The sequence below is a fragment of the Oryzias latipes genome, chromosome 17 (assembly GCF_053564925.1).
Source record: "Oryzias latipes strain Hd-rR chromosome 17, Olatipes_Hd-rR_3.1".
Taxonomy (NCBI): Eukaryota; Metazoa; Chordata; class Actinopteri; order Beloniformes; family Adrianichthyidae; genus Oryzias; species Oryzias latipes.
The window spans coordinates 24,282,914-24,307,705 of record NC_136253.1 but is presented as its reverse complement, the minus strand read 5'-3'; the positions used below and the strand labels follow the sequence as shown (position 1 = coordinate 24,307,705).

The 24,792-nt window shown below is 38.0% G+C and overlaps 1 protein-coding gene across 6 annotated transcripts in view; it reads left to right on the top strand.

The window, feature by feature from the left end:
• The window catches only part of astn1 (astrotactin 1), a 339,165-nt gene that overhangs the window by 53,049 nt on the left and 261,324 nt on the right, over nucleotides 1-24,792 (top strand). For all 6 annotated transcript variants that reach the window (XM_020710964.3, XM_011486592.4, XM_011486591.4 and 3 more), the window contains exons 2-5: nucleotides 1,681-1,862; nucleotides 16,614-16,864; nucleotides 17,171-17,313; nucleotides 21,965-22,114. In XM_020710964.3, coding sequence (XP_020566623.1) covers nucleotides 1,681-1,862; nucleotides 16,614-16,864; nucleotides 17,171-17,313; nucleotides 21,965-22,114 — 726 coding nt within the window. The remainder of the gene's footprint in view (nucleotides 1-1,680; nucleotides 1,863-16,613; nucleotides 16,865-17,170; nucleotides 17,314-21,964; nucleotides 22,115-24,792) is intronic.

The following is a 24,792-nucleotide window of genomic DNA, read 5'->3' as shown; positions in this document are numbered from 1 at the left end:
CATTGGCAAATAGCTAAGGAGTATTAGGTAAACACTTAAATGTAGGACTAATTTATTTCACTTTTAATCTATATCAGTTCAAACTATCTCTGTGATTCATCCCAAACTCACTAAAAACAGCTGAATTTTATGTGTGAGTGTACATTTATGGAAAAAGGCAGTTGAAAAATAGGAATTGAAATGTCTTCCTCCTAGATTCTCTGTGTACCTTTTCTGACTTGAGTCTGATGCATCTTTTGCTGCAGGTCATATTTACAAAAGAGAAACTCACCCATAAAGCTTTTCTCATGCATTCATCTCTTGCATCTCTGCACTACGTTTCGGCTAACATCAGTTATATTCGGGCAGATTGGGAGTGATTGTCTTGGGAGCCGAGGTAAGACGAGGGCACAACGTTTCTCACGCTCAGTTGCTTTCATAAACTCAATGTTTACTCACAGTTATCTCTGCAGTTGGAGCTCTCCGTTGTTCTTGCTGTCAGAATGGTAAATTATGGCACTGCTTTGTATCCTTTTTTAAAAGTGGAGATGATAGATTTTCATGTTCCAATGTAAAGGTGACTGGACGTAGCTTTTATTATTTTATGTGATCCACAATGAACTGGAAATGCTTTTCTTGAATTCACTAGTTTGTATTTCTCTGGAGTGTTCAGGTTATTTGTCCACTTTTATTGTGTTTTTCCCACAATGTACTGTATGTTTCAGGACATTGGAATTGTTTTACCATTTATTTTTACGAAAATGAGAACTTTTAGCATTTAAAAACCCACTCTGATGAAAATTGCATTTTGGGTGCTTTTAACATGTTCTTGTGTCATTTTTTGATAATCCAGTAAGATCCGTACGTCTTCATTTTCCTTGTTCCAGTTGGTATCTGGCTAAAAACTGTAGCTGGATGACTCCAATATTGCTCACCATTTTTGTTGCACCCGTAATGTTATGTTGGGGTTGTGAGGGGCTGTAAGCTAGTGGGAGAAAGTGTAAACAGATGGATAATGGGAAATGGGGGTGGGTTGCTCTCTGCCAACAGTCCCCCCCATAAGTTTAAGGCAAGTTTCTGATGAACGATAAATCAAATCAAGCTTTATTTATATAGCACTTTTACAACTCAGGTCACTCAAAAAATATAATCACATTTAAAAACAAAAGGACAAGACGAACAAAAGAAAGAAAAAGAAGCTTCTTGGTTGAATGACTGTCAAAATGAAAAAAAGAAAAAAAAAGAAAACAGTTGCTACCTTTTTTTTCTTTTGGAGAACACACAAATATTTAATACGTTAGAGAAAAGTCATGCAGCTGAAACCATGTGCTTGAAAGCCTATACTGAGTTACTGAGCCAAAATGTTTGGGGTTTTTTTGCGTGCAAAAAGTAGTGCGCGGGTTTTTTTGAGTTTCTCACTGACTGAAGCAGAGCCAAAAATATGCGCTGTGATTGTTTGCAGTTGTAAATCAACACAGTTTTTTTTTAATTTTGGCTAAAAATAGTATAATCATAATTATTGAAGAGCAAGTGTAAAAAAACAAACAAAATATGATCAGAGTGAGACTTTAAAGCAATAAACAGTAAAACATTTTCTTGGACCTTCACTGGATATTTCTAAGTATGTTTGCTGTTTTTTTCTGCTATTCTTTCACTATAACCAAAACATTTTTTTCCCATATTGTCTTGCCTTTATGACAGAGATCTCTGGGAACTCAGAAGACATCCCTCTCGTGCGCTGGCGTCAGCAGTGGCTGGAGAACGGCACTCTGCTCTTCCACATCCACCATCAGGATGGCAGCCTGAGCCTGCCAGAGCCCACTGAAGACCCGGCAAATGACTCTACAAAAGAAGAGCTGCGCATTCTGCACATCTCTGTGATGGTAGGCATTCTTATCTGCTCTGAATGTTCACAGAGCAAGAACTCCGTCTCCAATTGCTGTTTGTATTTTTTTGACATTTACTCACAAGGACTTTTAATTAGACAAAATCTTCCCATTCTTTGCAAAAAACCCACGGCAGTTTAAATTGCTGGAGTTTTTTTTTTTTCTTTTTTCATACGGTTGAGTTGTCCTGCCTTAGGCTGGCACATCTTCATTTCATGTTCTTGTTTTTTGTTTCCATGTGCTTTTCAAACGAAACAGCTGACAGAACACGTTTTCTTTTTTTTCCTGACTAAAGGTTTTAGCGAGCAGATAAATCTTGCAAATGTCTGTCAGAGTACAATGGATGCTTTGGAGAGGAAAAAAAAAATCAATTACAAAGCATAGCAATTTATTTGAAGCTTTTCAAATTAAAGCTGCAGTGCGTCAACAAAAACAACAAAAAAGATTGTAAAAGTATATGATATTTTAATTTAAGTTTTTGTCATTTCTTTTTGTCTCAACTTACAGATTTATTCCAGCACATTTCAAATGTTTTACATCTAATCTTACTTGCTGTTTACTAAACAATAATGGCCTGATTTACCTGTAAAAATATGGAGGAGATATAAAAGTGGACTTAGACCAAACCAAAAAGTGAAACTATAGATCTCGCGTTTAGTTTTTGTGATAATTGAGGCACAAAAAATAGGAAGTTGCAACTCTTTTTCCTAAAAGTGGCAACAAAAGCTGTGATAGTATTCACATTTAACCCAAATGCATCATGGGAGTTGTAGTGAAAGCAGTGGTGCTTATGCCGGACAGACTCACATCTATGACCTTCATTATTTTATTCATATTTTAAACAGATCACTAGCCCCGGTAGCCCAGATTCTGCACAGACGTTTGCCGCGGACCCCTCCCCCTTCCTCCCTCCCCTCCTATCATTTGTCCATTCACATCGAAAGCTATTCACGCATTAAATTCGCGTTCTCCGCCTTTATTTTAACATGCTTCAAAGTCGCTGCTCCACGCATGTCCAAAAGTGTGTCTACAAATCTGACACTTCCGCAGCGTGATGTGGTGATGATAAATGTCTTTAGATCAGTGAAAATGAATCATTTCCCGTGGTTACTGTGCTGCCTCACACTGGTTGAAAAACACTGACCTTGACAATTTTTTAATTCTTTTTTGACGTGCGGACTATCAAACAAAACAAACGATTTTTTTATTTTTTTTGTATTTTAAATATAAAGCGTTCCCTCATTTATTGCGTGAGCGGTTTGTCAAAAAAAAAACTTGCAATAGAGGACATCTGCAAAGTAACATTTTACATGTTTTAAGGCTGTAAAACCCCTGACTACACACTTTATACACTTTACTTAGACAGGTATGAACATGTTAACAGTTTTCTTTCTTGTTTCAACTCTCAGAGTTAAAACTTTTGTAGAACAATTTAAATGAAAACAAAAATTAGCTCACATCCAAGATTTATGGAAATTTGACAGCTAAGAGCATTCTATACAGGGAGGAGATAACAAGTCTACAGCCAATCAGGACACAGAACACAATAGTGTGTGTCGAAGTGTCCTTGGGCAAGACAATGAACCCCACATTGCTCCTGGTGGTTGACGATGGTGCTAGTGTTGGGCAGTGTAACCCATTATCACTTATCATTTATAGTGGGTATCGAAAAAGAATGGTTGAATTTCACAGAGTTAAACTGCTTTTAACTGCAGTGTGCAGGGCACTTGTACTGTGCTGACCACAATTTGATTTTTTTTACACAAAACGCCTGAGACAACAGCACTTTGTCTAAAGCATCAGTTTGGAATATGACAGGAAAAAAAATAAGCTTGGAGTGTAAGGAGGCAGTTCCTCATGGAGGGCTATTTTGACCCTCCTTAGTGCCCTCTGGCACCCCTTGTGTCCACTGGACCAAAGATCTGCAGCACCTTTACTGCCCAGGGGACTGGCCAGGTTACCCCAAGAACCTCCTCATCTTTTTCAGTCGGACTACTGGCAGGCTGTGAACACACCGCACACTCTCCTCATGCCCTTTCTTTCTGCCCAAAGATATTGCAAGCAGGCTTTGATGGATGATATGTATTTTCAGACTTTGAAAGGATATTAGAGCTGCAAACACTAATGATTAGTCAGCTTGAGACCACTTAAACGAGCAAATGCATTGTACTGAACACAGGAGACATGCTTTGGCATTTTCAGAACTTGGTAATAAACACTTTGCCTTGCCCTGTCCTCTGGATTTATTAGCAAACATCGGGTAATTTCAGCAAGCTTATATTATGGAGTAGACATTTTTTTAAATGACAAGAAGGAGCTCCTTATCATGATCTCATTGTTTTTGCACAGATCATACAGTTTACTCCCAGTACTGGCTGCATTACACTCACCCTCCAGTTTAGGTGAAAGTCCTTGTTTCTCATTTTTCACCCCATTGGTGCTTCTGAGAAAGCGCCTCCACAAATGGGGCTTTCATAAAGATAGAAGGTGAGCATGCCAACACAAGCAGACCCCACAGCAGATGGAAGTGGTCTCGCCACTGGGCCACCCAGGCCCCACTGCAGATTGCCACCCAGTTGGAGGCCTTGACCTATAAATCCAAAGCCATGTTACTTGCTCAGCACCTTGTGGATACAGAAATGGTCCTGTGAAGTACGCATTATGGGCTTTTAGCTCAAGCGCACAAATGTCACTGGAGCGGTTTTTTTCCTTTGTGGCAGTAAATACTACTGGACATGAGGAAGCAAAAGGTCATATACTAACAAACATAAGGAAGCAAACAGGCAAGTGAAGCTGTGAAAACTCAAGGCAAGAGATCAAGTAAAATAGTTTAAACAATGTCTATGTCTCATCAAAAAACATTCAGTAATGGTCCCTTTTGGTGCATTACACCTTTGATTTTTGGGTTGTCTGGGCCCATGGAAGGACGTAGACAGGAGCGTCTGCATCTTCAAAGGTTGTCTTGCAATTCCCTTGAGGCTCGTCCAGCCACTTTTAGGGTCGTCATGAAAATGGAAGGTTCGATTGTCATGCGTGCATGTATTGCTAAGTATTTGTAAGGCTAATGTAAGTTGCATGTACAGTGCTGTCGTACAGTTCCCTTGCGCTTAGTAAGGTGCATGCGTTAGCTCCTTACTGAACATGTGCAAGTGCTGCATGAAAGCCTATAGGATGCCGAAACAAACTACTCTGTAATTGTACGATTTCTTTTTTTCTAAGCTTGTACAACGGGTGCACACTCATTTCACAGTCTGCTTGGTTCAATAAGGGTTAAAAATATGAATAATCTGTACAACGCGCCAGCATCCCATCTACTTCATTACATTTTTATTCAATTCAATTTCAATTCAATTTTATTTGTATAGCCCAAATTCACAACAACAGTTGTCTCAATGGGTTTCGTACCGGTAATTGTAAAGTGAACATACCATCAAAAGAATCATAGATGCATAGAATTCAACAGGAGATACTAAACTTTAACTAAACAGACTAAACTAAACTGGGCATCCCTGCCCTTAGAACCTCCTTTTATTAAATAGAACTCAAACTACTTTTGAACAGACATTTAAAATGAGATGGACAACGGGGCTTGGATGTCTTTTTAATTTTAATCTTTGGGCTGATTTGTAATCCACTATTTTGCTACTACCTAGTGTCACTCTCTCGGTCAAGCTTTCTTAAAAGTGGGAAATAACCTGGCAGTTGTCAGTAAGGCTGTTTTAAACTTGATAAATAACCGTTCACCTGTCTATCTAAAGACTGTTCCATTATGAGCTTTAACAGTTTTATTGTCATTTATACAATGAAAGGAATAGAAAGATAAAGAAATATTGAGGCCCTGTAGCAACACAACAACTGATTAAAAATAAGGAAATTAAAAAAGTAGTGATGTCCCTTTTTTAAATGGCTTACTTACCTGTTGAACTGACCAAACTACAGTTAGAATCAGATTCAAGCAGGAAGTGTTTGTTTGAGACTGTAAGCTGGTTTTTACTTAACAAATGGGAGATCTTGTGGAACAAATAGGATGTTTCTCTTTTTTACAGAGCTGCATGGATATATTTGTGCTCACTTATTGAGAAGTGTGACCAAACCTACCAGAAAACATTTGTGTCTATTCTCACTGCTCTGTGTGTGCGACCATGATCTTTTTCACGTGATGGTCCCTGTTTGTTTGTTTTTTTGAAAATTAATTGACATGTTTTTCTGAGGTATTTTTGAACAATGTAATTTTTGGGTCAAAAAAGGAGGGAAAAGCAAAGAACTCCCAATTCCCTCTTGCTCAGCCAGTCTGTTTTTGAAGTTTGGTTTTCTAAAGTTGTTGCTTCCCTCATAGAGGGTTCAAAGCTTGTCCCCTCGGAGTCAGACAAACAAGGTGACCATGGTGTCCTCCACTGGCTGCAGCTGGTCATCCATAATAGATGACTAACCTTGTCTATGGGTGTAGCAACACCAGGTGAGACACTGGCATCTCAAACTTTCAGCTTTAACCCAACAGACCCAGGCAGAGACCAGATAAGTCCCCAAACTCAGGCAGAATTACAAAAAGTAAAAATAAATAAACACTACATTTTAAACAGGATCACACCCTCAGTCTTCATCCGTTTATTTGTGGAAAGCTCTTGAGCTCAGTTGTATCATTGCTGTACTCACTACTTTTTTAATTTCCTTATTTTTAATCAGTTGTTGTATTGCTACAGGGCCTCAATGGATCAATCCAATCAGCAGATTTAGTATGAAAGCGTCCAAACCAAACCGATCCAATTTCATGACTTGATTGCCTAATATTTTCACGCTCACGGGTTAGATCTTTAGCTTTTTTCCCTTGTGAGTCTTTTTTGAATCAATTGTTTTTTTCCCCAGCAGACAATAAACGTTAGTATGCAATATAATAATACAAGTTATGAAAATAAAATGCTGATTTATCATAAAAGTTTCCAAATATTAGGATAAAGTATTATGCTTTATAAAAAAGGTTTCAGTTTGCAGCTTTCTACATGCTGGCATCTTTTTTTTCCCTTTATGGTGTACAGCTGGCAGGATGGACATATTTGGCCTCATCTGTGCCAAAGCCCTTAAGGTTCTCCCTGTCTTTAAATTCCAAAGTGTGACAGGGAAAAAAACAAAAAAAAACAAACCCTTGCTGTGCCCAATCAACCCCGAGCGTGAGAAGCAGTCTAGCCTGTCAGACACGTATGGTGTTTGATGTTAATGACAGCAGATGCCGGGCTTCACTTGTGTTTTTGTCTGCTTTATGTTGGCTGAAGTAAGAGCAAACAAAGAAGAACGCTTATCTGGAAATACACGTGATGACGAGCAGCCCAGCCTAAGATAGTAATCCTACTAAAGCTGTGATGACAGATGGAGAAGGACTTTCAAATCAGATAGGTTATTTGAGAAGGAAAAAAAATAAATTAATCCATCGACATGACAGGAACAGGAAACACAAGAGTACATAATATCCTGACGGTCTTTATTTTCATATTTCTGATGATTTTGCTTTGCTGTCTCTCAGGTGCTTCAATAGCCTGGAGGTCACCACACAGTGCCTCCTTTTTTTTTTTGGTCATTCACCATTTCTCTGCACAAATATGCATTTAAAGGATCAGCTCATTCTATATTCTATATGTTAATTTCAACTGCAGAAACCTAATTTGAAGAAAGATAAAATCCACATGATGAAAAGGAAAAATATGTAAAACATCCCTGGAGTTCTTCTTCCATTATGTGGTGTTAGAGCAGTGACACTACTTAGCATGTGGCATGTGAACATTGTGTACTTTCTCCAACAATCATGGTAATAATGGCAGCAGCTCCCAACCTTCAAAACTGCACCCACAGCATCGCATCATCACAGCATGGCGAGTTTTTGAAAAGCCAGTTGAATGAGCCAAGCTAATCCATGGTTTCCCTATGGGATGAAGAACAGCAAACAGTCCAATACTGGGCTTCTTTGTAGTACTTCTCAATCTCTGTTGCGAGCTTTCCAACAAACACAAAGAATCCAGTTATTAGAAAGGCAGGAATTTTTATCCCAGCTGTTGAAATTTATATCTTTAAAGCATTAAAAATTGGCATATTTTAATGTTTTTGTAGATTTTGTTCAAACTGAATTGCTAAATTAAAAGCATTTAATACAATCAGGCTGACATGTGTACTTTAATTATTTTGGATAGTGAGATAATATAGCTTCAGACTTAAACAAATACGTTTGAATGTCAGCCCTCTGACCTTGTGTCTTTTGTTCTATAGCTTCTCATCTTTTTGCTCATTAGTAAATCTCTTTATAGTCACAGCGCATCCAGCTGCCAATTTGTATCATTTGGAGAAACACAAGGCCAAACCAATGAAAGCATTAAAACTACTCATGTAGTTTATTTGTTTTTAAATGTGCACCTTTTCTCAGCTCCTGTGTGTTGAATGTACATCTAGATTAGTGCACAAGAATAATGAGCCAGACTTGAACCATTTTCACACTCAGTAGATATTTCTGTCTCTTTTAAACCACAGTTTGATTTATTAAAACTTATACATCTACCGCAGCTAGAGCTGTGACAGTCTGGGATTTTTGATCACTGCGGTGATTAACCAGCCTTGATTACAAAAGGGGTTTATTCAGACATACCTCTGGTGTGTGAGAAAAAATTAATAACCCCTGTTGTTAAAGTAAAAGATGTCCAACACAAGAGACCCTTCAGCTATCATCTGTTTGCCCAGCTGTTGGACAGGACAAGTAAAAAAATAATAATAATTACAGTAACAACTAACTATCTAACTAATGAACTAGCAATATAGGTGTTGTAGAATGACTATGTGTGTGTGTGTCAGCGCGCTACATGTGTACGAGGAAGGAGCGCACACAAGTGTGTTGGGGGTGCGTGTTGATTCTTCTGCAGCGGACTGCTCTCGAGCTGCATTTGAGCCTTCACCTGTGCTCTCTGGTACAGACATCTTCTCAGAATATTATATATTGCCCAGTAATAATCGAGACTGCAGACACTTTGTCACCTTTCTGGTAGCCGTGAAGCCTGACACCCATGAGGAACGTGGGGCAGGAGGCTCCGTCTTTGTTTATACAGACACGTAACTTTGTGCTGCACAAAATAGTTCCAAAACAAAACATGTAGTGATATTCATCCCACTCTAACAGTGCGCGTTCATGTTTGGTGTTACAGAGTAAAGGAGAACAGACAATTTACCATTTCACATATTGCATATGCAATATTGGGGTGGTCGTGCTGCAGTGGTAAAGGATTGCAGGTTTGATTTCTACCTAGCCTGTCCATGCGTTGGGGTGTCCTTGGGCAAGACACTGAGCCCCACATTGCCACTGATGGTTATAGGTTGGTGCCACTGTATGGCAACAGAGCCACCATCAGTGTGTGAATGTGTGATTGGGGCTGTGACTTCAAAGTGTTTTGGGCCTTCTAAGGAAATTCTAAAGCGCATATAAATACCATTTACCATATTCACATTTGCTTATTTGAAAAGGCTAAACTGATAGAAGTGGTCTCATATATGGGAAAAAAATCCTTTTTGGTTCTGTGGAAAAATGTATGACAGGTATAGCAATCTCCTGCCTTCATATTCCATAAAACGAAGCGGTTGATCTAATGTGAGCCGAGCAATCATCACCGTTCCTATGTTGACTTAATCCTACAGGTTTTATGGAGAACACCTACGCAGTTGGATATTTTGGATTCTAGCATAAAGTTTTACTTGTGGGATATTTGGCCAAACACAGTGAGTCACTACTTCTTATTCTCTGATACCAAATAGAACTAGTCACAGATGAGCAAGTATAAAAATGAGTTTTGGATTTGATTCAATAAACCTTTAGGATTCATTTTTGAAGCAGTTAAGCATTTGTGCCAAAGAGATGCATGAGTAACTGCACAAACTAAAAACAAAAGATGAATGCAGAAACCTGGATAATCTGCAGTGTGAAACTGTGTCCTATTGAAAACAAGTTTTTTGAAGAGGATGAATTGAGTAAAACAAGCTTATAACACGCTAACAAACTATGAATATGCCATAATGTAAGTGCAGACTACCATCAGCACAGGACTGTTTATTGACAACTTAAAATAACAGTTATGCTTTAGAAATACCAACAAAACTGGATCTGATATATCAATAAAGAAAAACAACAACAACATATTTGCTATTGTCTTTATTAAAATGTTAAACCTGAGATTTTAGAGGACAGCTAAACTGTTTTTTCAGCATTCAGTTTTGACACGCTGAACCCCACCTTGCCTCAGTGTGTTCACTGAATGTGCACTGCAAGTTAAACCCGACTGAACCTTGACCACTCAGGGACTTTGATTTGGTAGTGACGTATGGACAGTGTCTCTTTCAATTCACGGAAGTATCAACCATGGAAAATTGACTTGGACATTTCGCATCGTACCTCTTCCAACTGTAGGTTGCGGGCATTCAGTAGTATTGGGTAGCGATTGTCCATTGTAAATACTATATGCTAAATAAAGATTGTGCTTTTAACACATTCTTGAATGCATGTCACATGCCTGAAGTGAACATAGCATAAAAGTTACAATACCATGCACACACGCTTTCACACACCGATGGTGGCACTGCTACCTTACACTGGTGCCAACCCTTTAACAACCAAGAGCAATATGGGTTTAGTGTCTTGCGCAAGAACACTTTTAACACATGGTGGGCAAGGTGGGAACCAAACCTGTGACTATCAGAGGTTAACCGGTTAATCTCTGCACCACAACAGTAATTAGTTATGTTATTTGTTGTCCAAAAATACTATAACAGCTATGTAAGCTAAATGGCATCTCCACACTTGGTACAGGTATTTAAAGCCTCTTGTTACATGACCAATGGAGATTTGGAAATTATAATTTCTCTTAAAATTAACTGTATATGTCTGGGTTATTAAAGATACTGGATTGGAGTTGAAGGAAATTAATTACTTTGATGTTTCCCTGCATTTTTTTTTACCCTGATTGTTAAGTATTTCTGTCTGCAGTTTTGGTTCCAAAAGAATAAAAAATATAGTAACAGTTTTTTATTCAATTTCACTTCCAGAATTTTAGCATTGTGTCCTTTTTTCAGTGTTAGTCCTTATAAGACCTGGTGAATTAAATCAGATATTTCAGCTCTACTATTAATTCTCATTTCCAGCATTTCCAGGGGAGGAAATCTTGTGTGACTGGTGAGCTTTTGACTTTCACAGTTGTCCAATGTCATTGAACAGTTCCATTTTTAAAAGCTAGCTCTCAAAATTCCCTACAGCTTCATGTCGTCCCCCCCTTTTATTCACTCGTATACTTCTGTCCTGGATTCAGACCCTGTTGAGATAAGAAATCCGTGAAAGCATAGATTCAGTATGTGAACACTGTCAGTTTCCTGTTAGCGTGGTGACCTCACATCAAATTCAATCAGTGGCCCCGCCGCACAGATAAACTTTATTATATTCTCAACCAGAAACTTCCTCCTGCTATCTTGTAGCTGTCAGATTTTACAGATCTTTCCGCCTTCTTGATTCTTAATGTCCATAGATTAAGTGACAGATTGATAGTTTAGTTTTTAGAGGCGTGCTCGCACCGCCAGTCTGACAAAAGACCATGTCTTCTGTCCTCCGTTGTCATGAAAGGAGTGGAAGTCATATGTAGCCCTGCTACCATTATAACACCAACCCCCATCCATTAGCAATTGGATTACGCTGCTAGATCGCTGGCATGCTTTGATGTGTGGTTCGATTTTATTGCCAATATGAAGGAACACAGTCCACTTAGTCCCCACTTTGATTCAAAGTAATGTTGGCATAAAGCCGTTTTTTTTCCTTTCTGAATAGCCTTTATTAGCTCCCTCTGCATGTGGTCGCTAATGTTGGTTGATGGGCTTAAATTACATTTGTCACTCAAGCTTATTTGATTGAAAACCTCTTGAAGTACTTGACATTTGGCGTCTCACTGTAGTTTAGTGGAGGATGAATGAAACAGTGAGGGATCCTAATGGTACATCAAAGCTTCACTCTACATTCAACTTACTTCTCAAATAATTTCACAGTAAATCTAACCATAATTATCATGCAAATGCTTAACATTAGATTATTACATTAAAAAGCTGCATTTTTTCCTTCTAAATGTTTGGTTATATTAAGTAGCTCAAGAGGTACTGTATATCAAACCTCTTGTACTACACAGATTTTAACTTCTTTCTGTATTAAGGTGCTGTCACATAGGCAATATTTTGCTGTGCTAAAAATGTTATAGAGTTATGCCTATTTGGGTGTCCTGTGGTTAAGCCTTTAAACACAGGAGATGTCGCAGACGATGCCTAAATAACCGACCCTCTTTGATATACCGTTAGTCTTCGATCATTTACGCAAATCTGCTGATTCTGACGCAGAGAAGCGGCCGTGCATTTTTGCTTTGCTGATTTACATTATTTGCATCAAAGGTTGAAGAGTTACAGTATGTCAAAAGAATGGAAACCCTGGAGCTAAATCTCTGATGTCAAAGGGTTGATGATGAACACATATGCCACAGTGCAAAAAAAAGGCAACAACTTTTCTCAACTGCACAATAACAAACATGGGGGGTTTGGAAATGTAATGAAATGTGGTATACCCACTACTAGAATTGCATGTTTTAGATTTTGGTTTAAAAAAATAGTCATTTCCCAGACTGTCTGCTGCAGATTATGTGTTGGCTGGTTGTGTTTTTTTGTTCAGCTTTTGCAAAACGGAAGCTAACTAGGATATTTCCCAAAGTAAAGATGTTGATTGAGCAACTGTAGCGCTTTTATTACCCTAAATAACACAATCGATCAATCACAGGAAACTTCATAGGTCGTTATTTTTATCGACTAAGAACACATTAAAGTTCAAACTCATCATGGATAGAAATGGCCTTTTAGTTTTGACAAGCAACTGTTGTGTTCAGGGTTTTTATTACTGTTTTGTGTGTGAATAGAGCTCATGATTGCTGACTTTCAAATGCTAAAAACCTAATCATGGCAAACTAAGTAATTCAGGTTTTCTTTGTGACCACTTTGAATGCTGAATGACTGCACAAGTGGCTTATGTCACTGTGCCCTTGGTTAATGTCCTTGACTTTGTAAATTAAGCAAACAATTCATGCAAATAAGCTTTTACTTCCTTTGTTTTTCTCACAAGTTAAAGTAACACGAGCAACTGAGATCCATTTTGTTCTAATTTCAGAACATTTTAGGCAAGAGATGTTTCAGGCAAATTACTCAAACTGTCAGTTTTGCTTTTTACGTCACGACTTTTTTGTGTGTGTGAATTTTTTAATGAATCAGATGTGTTTTCATAAAAACAAATCCACCACTACAATCTGTTTAAAATAAAATAAAGTTGCAAGTTATTTTAAAAACAACTCTTCAACAATAAAATATAAATTTCTCTGTCTTTTTTGTGGCTCTACACACACACATGCACGCAACCCCCCCCCCCCCCCCCCACACACACACACACACAAACACAACCGCACACGTGTGCAGTAGTAATATCACAGAGTATGGAAGTTAAAAATTAGTCTGTTGGCCCTAAAATCCAGACAGGATTTCTAGTCACTTTCTAGTCTATTTTAAAACAGTTTTCTCATACTGCATTTTTCGCACTATCGGGCACACTTAAAAGCCTGAATTCTTTTTTTTCAACTGACAGTAATCCACTGAGACTTGTATATGGACATGCATGACATTAGGTGTTATTGTGAGTACGCTAAGGTGTGGTGTTGTTGGACTGTGTTTAGATTTTACGTTTCACAAACGAGGTTGGGAGTTAACCAAAGTCACAGCAACATTTGTTTTAGCAGTATTAGTCTGCTTTTTTTTATGTGTTGCAAACAATGTTGGGAGTTACAGGTATTGTGAATATGCTATGTGAAGTGCCTAACGCTTCTAGCGGTCCTAACATGTCTAACATGTCTACCTTCAAATTTGGTGTACCTTATATATGATATAAGTTAAAAAATAGACCATTTATTGGCAATGTGGTTTATAATCCAGTGTGCCCTAGAGTGCGGAAAACATGGCAATTTCAACTTTTCATCATTATCTTTGGAATAGGTCAAATAAGGCACCTTTTACAGTTTAATTGCCTAAAAATGCAGAAAAGATATTCAACTCTGTAGTCTTGTAGTCTTTTATGTTTCTGCAGGCTGTGTACTTTTGACTTGCCTTCATTTTGATCCATGTCCAGCTTCTTGGCAGGATCATCTGACTCCACTTTTGCCTTTTTCTGCTCCCTCTTTGACTCTCCCATCACGCTGGCTTTCGCGCTCTCCAGTTTCTGTCTGATTTTGTCGCTGCTCTGTCCCCTACTAACCTGTCCTCGGGGCAGCCTCATCGCCCTTCATCTGTCAATCTTGTGCCAATCCCCCAGCTCTCTGTGGGAGTAGACGCTGCCGTATCTCTTTACCCCATGGAACATTTCATAAGTCATTAAAAATCAGAGAAGAAAAAAAGCAGAATGAAGGAGTTCATGCTAGCTGACCCAGTCAAGGGGTATTTCTGTCTCCTGGAACACATGAACTGAAGAAACAAGGCAAATACCTTCTGTTTCATTTCAATTGATTGCAAGCCTAGTTGATTCTTACTTGATTTTGTGTCTGATTTTCAGTGCTACTTTCTGAAGAAAAGCTTTAGTTTTGATGGAATGAATGGTGTAACACATCACTTATACATACTGTACAAGGCACGCTGTGCACTGGATGAGGAAAAAAGTGCTTTTTTACCACAGAACCACTTCTTGCTGATGACATTTGGGTTGCATGTTTGGTTCCTTTTGAATGTCCTCCAAGCATGATAGTGCCTGGAATGTTTGAAATGTCCAATGGACACAGCGTCACTCCTGCGACCCTGAGTTAGCTGTACTTCATTAAGGGGAAGACAAAGTGCAAAGCATCCGAAACTAGGACGTCCAAGGTGATCTATTGTTTTGATGACATTGCTGGCACCAATGTTTAGAATTGTAAGTAGTTTGTTCTTATAAATTTTCCAGGACTTCAGCATGAGTCAGTTCAGCATTCAGCATCAGTTCAGTAGCAAAAGCCTCTCCAGTATAGAATCTGGGAAACTTGTTTTCCTTCCAGCCTTGCTTGAACTGAATCAATCTTCTGTGCCGTCAGACTCAGGACATCAAATGCACATTTGAACACAGAATGTCTTTTAAAAAAACAACAATGGGAATCTTTTCAAACAGGTTGAAAAAAAGATATGCATTTTTTTGGTGCATTTTAAAGATGTAAAGTAAAATAGCGGTTTGGTGACATGTACCTCAGCTCCATGTGCCCCATGAGTCTATAAATTGTGACATTGCTAATGACAAAAGCTGGCTTGTCATGCTGTCATTTTGTTCTGGGAATTTTTTTTATGCTTTTCAAATTTTTTCTGTAGCTTTTGTTGTCAGAACAAAATTCTGTATCTCAGAACTGGCATTGTACAAGTTGGCTTCATCTCTTTTGCTTTTGTCCTGCTGAAGTTTAAATACAAATTCTGCACACCCAACCTGATAAGACTGTTTAGTGCTCATCGCATCATACATATATACAAAGGTATACTTATATTGTTCTTTTCTAATGCTTTACTGTCACAGTCCCATTCACTCATGCACACACACATTCACCCGCTGATGGCTGCTCTGCTGCCGAACACTGGCGCCATCCAAAACCACCAGAAACAATGGGGAGTTCAGTGTCTTCACTTCGCCACTTCGGGTGGCCAAGGCATACAGTCAATACAGGTCGACCACTCTACCCCTGCGCAACCTCTAAATAAATAGTTTCAGACACTCCTTACAGCTGTTTTTTCTGGCATCGACCGAATATCTATATTAAATAGATATTTAATATTGGTTGATGGGAATTAATCAGATGATTAATGCTCATTTGAAAAATATTCGATAAACTATTATAATTCATAAAACAATACAAAAAATATATTTGTTTTTGCTTCTTATTGCTCTGATAAAATAGACTAAAGTGTAAACCCATTTGGCTTTTAAGTATTTTTTTTAATCTCCATTTAATTAGAAAATATTTTGGTTTATTTAGTTTGCCCGCAAATAATAAAACAAACCTTCTTAAAAACTTTGAAACATTCTTTTAGAGGATTAAAATTGAACATTTGTGAGTTCTGGAAGCGTGACCTTCCGAGCTTTGGATTTTTGTTGAACAGTTTAATAGACAAATAAAAGATCGACGATCCAATAATTTGTTCTCTTTGTTACATCTTTAAGGTTTTCAAATTGGTCAAACTGCCTAATAGACACCAAATGCTGTTTATTAAAAATCTTTGATATAAAAACCTGTATGTATTGAATATTAATTATCTGTTTGTCAACTACTTAACCTAGAAAAATGGTCATAACCTTTAGAGTTCTCCTTTTCACTTGAGCCTTTAGTATTACTTACATTTGCTTTCCATTTTTATATGGCTGACAGTGACAAAAAACACATTCAAATCCATATTCTAAACCTTCCTATAGGTAGTTTGAAGATGAAATGGCATAGTAGATACTGTCCCTCCAAGCACCCGTGACATTATTTGCCAAATTCTACTAGCAACTGTTTTGAAATCCCGCTTTTGGCATCAAGACTTGGACTTTGATCTAAACTCTACTTGGCAAAGACTATGACTCTGTTTCTGTCTTTGACACTGTGCTCCCTCTCTCCCTCCCTTTTCTCCTGTCACCCTGTTTTCTGTCTCTGCTCCAAACGCTGTCGTCCCCCCCCGCTTCAGGGTGGAATGATCGCCCTTCTGCTGTCAGTCCTGTGCCTTGTCCTGATCCTGTATACTCGCAGGCGGTGGTGTAAACGCCGCCGCATCCCTCAGCCTCAGAAGAGTGCCAGCGCTGAGGCAGCCAATGAGATTCACTATATCCCATCGGTGCTGATGGGAGGTCAGGCCCGCGAAAGCTTAAGGAATTCTCGGGGTCAAGGGCCGAACTCCAGTGGCACCCTCAGCATTCGAGAGACACCAATTCTGGACGGGTAAGAGATGAATGGTTGGGTTTTTGGGGTAGCAGTAAGATTTTAAATGTTATGTAAATCCCCTGAAACCTGGCAATGATGATTCCAAGCAACCAACTAAACAAACCTTTTTTCAGTTTTTGTACTATTATCCTTTAGTGTTTTTGTTCCTGTCTGACATGAATTTTAAGGCTTAAACTTATCAACTTACCATAAACTCCTATCACACGTGGAATCTGTATTTCCTTCATTAACCACTCTGACATTTACTGTAATTAAGACAAGTCACCATTACGTGAAGCCAATTTCTTTCCACTGCCTTTGCAGGTATGAATATGACATTACTGACCTGCGCCACCATCTTCAGCGGGAGTGTATGAATGGTGGAGAGGAGTTTTCCAGCCAGGTCACCCGCACCCTGGACTCCCTGCAGGGCTGTAACGACAAGAATAATATGGACCTTACTCCAGGTAAGCCTGCGGTTCAGATGGGCAAAGGATGAAAGAAAAAACATGTATTGAATAAGACTGGAAAGCCTTAAAACTGGAACTACCTACTGAGTAGAGGATTATTAGGAGAGATTGTCGGTGTTCAACTATGTTCACATCACCCTCTGCAACACCCGTTTAAGCCACCACATCAAGAAAAAGTTATGTAAATTTGAATATATGTGCATTTTGGGCTTCCACATTCAGAACTCTTGCATTAATGCGTCGCTACAGAACTTTCTACGACTGTGTTTAGGCTCTAGGAAAAAAAAAACGTGTATCCACTGAACGTTAAACCAGGTTGAACTTTGACCAATCAGGGACCCGGATTTGGTAGTGACGTATGAAAGGAGCCCCTTTTTAATACACTGAAGTGCCAACTGTTTGAAAATTGATCACTAAGGATAAATTAACTATAACGGTTTGCCCGGCTTAAATTACCTGACACCAAGTCTTTCATAAATCAGAACAGAACCGTGAAAGAAAAAGCCTGGAGCAAGATTTGAGATATCTGCACTGCTTTGACATTTCGCACCAAGTCTCTTCCAACTTCAGCTAGCTGACATGTGCTAGCAAACAATAGCAAAAGAAAATACAGTAGTGACCCTTGTTCTATCTTAGGCACTTTGACATTGGGAGTGGGGTCATCTAGACCCACTAGACAGTGCGCTGAACTTTTTTCTTCAATGATTTGTAATGTTCACTGGTTTCCTCTCCACCTTTATCCACCTTTGTCATGGTAGGGAGAACACGTCAATGGTCATCTTGACCCCATAGGATAGCATAAGGGATAAGAATAAGCCCCTCCCTGCTTGTTCAGTGTGAACGTCATGGGGTAAATGCGTGTCCCATGCTCGACAAGTTGCACTTCTATAGGTTTCCAAGTTGAGAAAAAAGTCATATTTTTTTCACTTTTACTTTATGAATCTTTTGGATTTGAAACTTTTTAGTTTAAAACTATTTTTGTTGGAAAAACAAAAGAAAAATTGCAGAAAAACAACCCCAAATACAAACAGTAAACTGTTTGGGGTTTTGGCAGGTTTGCTTTTTTGTGTCTTGGCGGGAGGGCAAACTGCCCAAGGACACACTGCGACCCACCCCGGAAATCTCTGTGGAGAAAGAATACAGGCTTTTCATCACTCCTCCCTTTGCTTGGCAACAGTTGTGCATTTGGGTTCTCCTGTCTTCTTCTTTTAGTGTTCTGGGCAGCAATCTCAGGGGGTGAGATGGGGGTGGGGGGTGCTGAATCCCTTTTCTTCTTTGCTGAGTTGGAGACAGGAGAAGAACCAACAGGAATGAAATTATTCATAAGGAACAGTGGAATCTGGACGTCAGTATGAAAAACACTTTGACACTGACACTTTGGTTATATCCATCTGATTTTTCATTTGCAGTTTATCTAAATAATTACCACTTACTTTGATCCATTGATATCCAACATGGCCGAACTCCCTAATTTCCATCATTGCAAAATGTGGTTTACCTTAAATCTAACAAACCTTTTTCAAATTTAGTCCGTCAAAGATGCATATTATTCTAATAGCACTATTAAATTTGTGTTCATTCATAAATTGTATCAGTTTAATGGCCCAGTGTCTTGTTAATCTCATTAAAAAAGGATTGTTTTGCCATGAGATTTGAAAATTTACAGAGTTAGAAGAGAGCTTTCCAAATAGGTTGAATTTGTTCCAATTTTAAAATTGTTATTACAAAGGGAAAATAGCCAAAATAGGAGGGTAAATAAACTAAATAAAATAAAGCTACAGGTGCTTTTTGTCCCTATAATGAAATATCTTGTGTAATATTTTTCTATAGGCAAAACATTTTTTTAAGGGACAGAAATGAAAGGATAACTGGCCTGCAATCACATGAAGGCTGGAACAACCTAGATAGTACAAAATGTCTTTCTGCAAATACAAATGTCTCAGAGTTATGTATTTTTTATTTTTTTATAGAATAAGGTTGTATGAAGAGATGTTTTAATGTTGGTATTCTTTTTTTTAAAACAGCAGATTCAGTGATCAGATTAAAACGATCTTTAAAAAAAGCTTTTTTTAATTGACATAATTGTTATTTTATCATTGCAAGACATTTTTTTAGCTTTGATTTTTTTAAAAGGCATAAAAAGACAACAGAATCATGAATACTTATTAAATTCCAAATTTATTTGTTTTCTGAAGACACAAAGTAACTATTATCAGTCAGTAGAACGTTTTAGTTTGGCTTTTCCACCTATATCTTTTAAAAATGAAGACGCACCAAAAACAAAACAGGAGTTCTAATTTAGGCCAAATGTTGCTGTAAGCTAAATGATAATACTCTCATTATAATGCCTGAAGGCACTAAGAATATAGCATGCTGTTTATGTTCACACATCCCAGTTCTTCAGCAGTGACGTACAAACGTGTGCAGGGATTAATTCTGTACAAGAACAGAAAAAAGATTCCATCTAAAGGCACCAGGAATGAAATCTGATGAAAATTCTGAATGTATTTGCATTTCAGTTTGAACAGAGGAGGATGTGCTGACAGTGGAGGTTGGGTTGACTTTGCTCTCACTTTTAAAGTACTTCTAAAATTACCACGAATGTCTTTGAATCACAAAGAAATTAGAAAAAATGAAGGAAAAACAAGCAGTTTAGTATCTTTCTTACTTTATCAGCATGTCCCCGTTTTAGTTTTTAATGTTTACACTTGACATTTCATAGATTAAGGACTTCTCTGTCCTACAAGTACACTTCTTATTTCCTTAATTAGTTTTCATTTTCAAAAGCTTTTTTTCTTTTTAATTTAGAAACCCTTTTTTCAGTGAACAAAACAGCTAATGATGACTGTATTTTCCACACTATAGCTCGCACAGCATTGTAAACTCATCGTTAATTGTCACGAAGGAAGTTGAGGGAGTAGCCAATTTCTTTAATAACTTAAAGTACAAAAACCAAAATAAACATCAAGCCAGCAGGAAGGCAAATTTGAAACTCGAAATTCCAAATGCAATGGAAACTAGGGAGACATGAGACTAACATCAGACCACAACAGACTAAATCAGACTATGGATTAGCACAAGAGGAAGGGAAAGACAGGACTTAAAACATACCGAAGGGGGACCAAAGTAAAACTCGTTACAACAACAAAACAGGAAACCTTTTAAATAGGCTTGGGCGAAAAATCAATTTAATGAATTAATTCAACTGTTTTTTTTACGAGTTTTTGTGTAATGGCACATTTTTGGCTCCCCAGAGCTTCAGTAGCGTCAGTTTCACACGGCAGTATGGCAAGCGACTAACAACATCATAGCACGCAGGAATCAGCAAGCGACAGCATAGCTACCGGTGAGAGTGGGAGGTTTGTTCCCCAAAAAGGACCCCACGCTGCAACATTTGCCTAAAGCCCATCGCAGTCAAAGGCAGCAGCACCACAAACTTATTCCGGCACGCGCTCTTTCCTCTTACACAAGGAGCGCTGACACATAGTCATTCTACAACACCTATATAGTTAGTTAGTAGTTAGTTGTTACTGTTATTTGTTAATAAAGAATACTGCGTTGCAATTATGAAATTGTATTCATTTGCGACGCGGCCACCAATAGATTTTGTGTTCGGCGGGGGGTGCGGTTGACCGCGACTCCTGCTGCTTCATCAGCGCGGACCGGTGATCAAAAATCCCACACCTCAAGTGTCTTCTCCAGTACCGATAGCATGTTGATAGAGTATTGGCCCGGGGCTCGTTCAATACTGGGGCTCTGTACCCATCCCTAGAAAAGGGGCACGGTGGAGAACAATCACTGAAGCGGTCGCTTTGCATATAGCCAGAGACATGGTACCCTTATATACCGTGGAAAAGACGGGGTTTATTCATTTGATTAAAAACTTAGACCCCAGATATGAGCTGTATTGTTAATCCTTTAGAAAATGGTGCGACTCTCAAGGTGAATGTTTGTCTCCTTTTAGTCTAGACTACAAAGTGTAACTTAAAACACAGCTGGGACTTTGATTCCAAGAGTGTGTTCATTTATTTATTATTCTATAGAAATGGGGGTTACATTTGTCCTGCGTTTGATTAAATAAAAGTAAAATTTGCTTTAAGTTGTCTGCCGTTTGTACCTATTGCTTTCCTTAAGTGGGGGGGGGATCGGGAAAAATCCACGGATCGCTTTATAAGGTGCAATATCATTTTTTGAAAAACATGAAGGCTTTTAAGTGTGCCTTTTAGTGCGTAAATTACGGTCATTCTTTTTTTTTAGTAGTACAAACATTTGTGCCATTGGGTTTAAAAAAAAATTTTCCCCATTTTTGTTTAACCTGGTCACTTCACAACATTCACTTTGTTTTCTGACTTCCACTTCCTTGGCCATGGTGCAGAGGTGGAGTGATCGACCTCTAGTCGGGATATTGCAGGTTCAGTTTCTGCCCTGTGTCAAAATGTCCTTGGGCAAGACACTGAACCCCACATTTCTCCTCACGGTTATCATTTGGTGCCAGTGTTTGGCAGTCGAGCCACCATCAGTGTGTGAATGCGTGTATGCGTGGGTGAATGGGACTGTGACTGCAGAGCGCCTTGGGTCTTCTAAGAAGCTAGTAAAGCGCTATACAAGTACACGCCATTTACAATGTTTATCTCCTAATACTGTACAGTGACTGACAACACCAAACTGGCCCTGATGAACAAATACAAGGACAACATCATCGCCATGAGCCCCATCGACAGCAACCACCAGCAGAACACACTGCTTCCCCACAACACCTCCACCAGCCAGCGGAAACGCCTCTCCAGCAACACCCGTGGTAAGCGGCGCAGAACACACACAAAAACAAAACACTCTCACTACCATAATTTGTTTGCAGGATGACAACGTTTGTTTTAGGAACTTCAATCATTCAGCGATTTTAAGAAATGTAAATGACTAAAGAGGTGTTTTTATTTTCTTTCTTGAAAGGGAACACGGCATTCATTGACAGATGTGTTGAAGAAAACGACAAGGACATTTGTTACCAAATCTATAAACACTGGTAAAAATATTGTACATATTATTTTTTTAACCTTTACATTCAACTGTAAGGAGTTTTTGGCACTTGTTTACTCCAAAAAAAGCCATTAATACACATTTTCTTAATAAAACACTATGTTAAATTCAGCCAAAGCACAAGTACAAAAAACATTTTTTTTCAGTTTTTATCATCTTTTATTCAGTTGGATTAGATAAGATTATATGGGATTAGATTAAAATATATTGTTATTGCACATGCATATTTTACAAAAAGTCATTTTGCAGCTTGCCAAAGTAAAAGGAAGAGGGGAGGAATTTAGAATGTGCAGTTGTCTTTGCAGTAGTTTAGCAGCACCATCAAGGCTTTAGACTCAAAGTACTAAAGAACTAGTAAAAATGTTATTTTACTCCTGTTGGCATTAATGGCAATGGCAGCCATGATGTCAGGTAATAAATGCCAAAGTACAAATATATAGCTCAATACATGCAGATAGTAGGCTTTTATTAGTAAAGGGAATATTAAATAAATGAAAGGTAGATGTATAATTGATGAATAGTTTAGTTTGTTTTCCTAATTTTGCCTAAATAAATCAAAGATGTTTTATTTTTGGTACTTCTATCTCAATATTTAGAGCAATAAAGAATGAATAGTATTAGATTTTAGTTCCATCGGTCAGTGTTGTCTTTTCATCATTTTCCATTAAGTGCAGTGCTTTGCATCATTTCTGTAGAAATAATACTATTGCTACAGTAAATTAAAATTCATTCAATTATGAATTTCAAATAACTAATGAATTTCAATGTTACTTTTCCTTATATAACTTCATAATTTTGGTTGAAACTGTCATTAAATATAGTTTTTCCCAGGTTGACTGTTATGAATCCATATTTTCTGTCATCATCGTCATTAACCTGTGTGTTGTTCTTGTGTGTACCTCTGTTGAAGTTTGAAACTCAAACACCGATAACAGAGAAACATGGGAAATAAAGGAGGAGTAGGCAGCCTCTAAATCAGAAAGAGATATTAGCCCATGATGATAAACAGAAAAAAAGAAGGCAGCGACATTTTGAAAATGTCATCTTGGAAATTTTCTTTTGACCTCTGATCGTAATTCACTTTGGTTCACACTCGGTTGCACAGATGCTTTTGGTTTCAGCCCAATTAAAGCAATTCTATAGCAAAAAGAATAGAAAAAGTTGGGGTGGATTTACCAGTATATTTCTCAAAGAACAAAAGTTAGTTGTTATCAGTGAAGCACAGAAAAGAAAGTAACAATATCATGCATTATAAGCTATTTTTAACATAGTTAACAGAATTCATTGTGTCAACAGAATGGAGTCTTAACATTTGGATCATTAACTAAATCTTTTCCAAAAAGATGTGGAATCTTTTTTATTGTATTTCCTCTGAATAAATTGTATCTTGGAAGAGCTTAAAGACATGTGTTTTTGTCTGTCTGGTTCCCATGAGTGTTATTGTTAAATCTCACTTCAGTTAATTGCGACAAACTTCACTGTGGGTGATTCTTTTAAGGAAATATAACCGGTACCCATGTTTTTTGGACTATCTGGGTGAAATATCCTTCTTAATCACGACATTTACTTAAAGACCTATTTAAATCATCTTTTAATCTATGGTAAAAGTGTTTCCAGTGGTCTTTTAATTATGATTATGCCATTTTTAGCCAAATCAAAAACCTGCCGCTTTTTAGTTTTTGCAGGAATTCATAAAACGCTTGACTCTGAGTTGTGGGAGGGACTTTTGGCGTAGAGCCAGTCCGCCTCCCCTTCTCCTCCCCATTGCTCTCTGTTAACATGCTCTCCCTCAAGCTTACAGCCTCTCACATAACAGCCTAACATTGCCAAAACAAAAATGGCGAGCAATAATGGAGCCATCCAGCCATACAGTTTTGAGCCAGATGCCAACTAGGACGAGGAAAATAAAGACGTACATGGATCTAGTCATCTACAAATGAATTCATGTGGAGCAACAAGCTTGTGGCAAATTTTATACATAACTAATAAAAAAAAAATTAAAAGGTATTTTTTGTCTGCTCCTGAATCACAGTGATTTAAATAAAGACATGCAATTCTAAGCTTAACTTCCTTAATATACGTCCTCCATCATCAGAAAAAGGCCACAAGAACTAGTGAAAAACACCAAAATTGCTTTTATTGCTATGGCTTTTTAAGAAATTAACTGTTTAACCAAGCTGCTTTGATATTGTTGAAGTTTAACCAAAATTTGGATCGGGAAATCAAAGAATGGGCCAAAAAGCAAAGCGTCTTTCTTTGCAATAGGAACTTAAAAGACAGGAATGTATTTTTGGCTTTTTATGTTTTAGGATTAGAAGATGTTTAAAAAAAAATGGTAGTAGAGCAAGAATGATTATTCAGACAAATACAATGACTGAGTCTTAGCTGTTATTTCCCAGTAGGAGTCTATGGGAAGGGTATCTCAGTCCAGTTCTCATA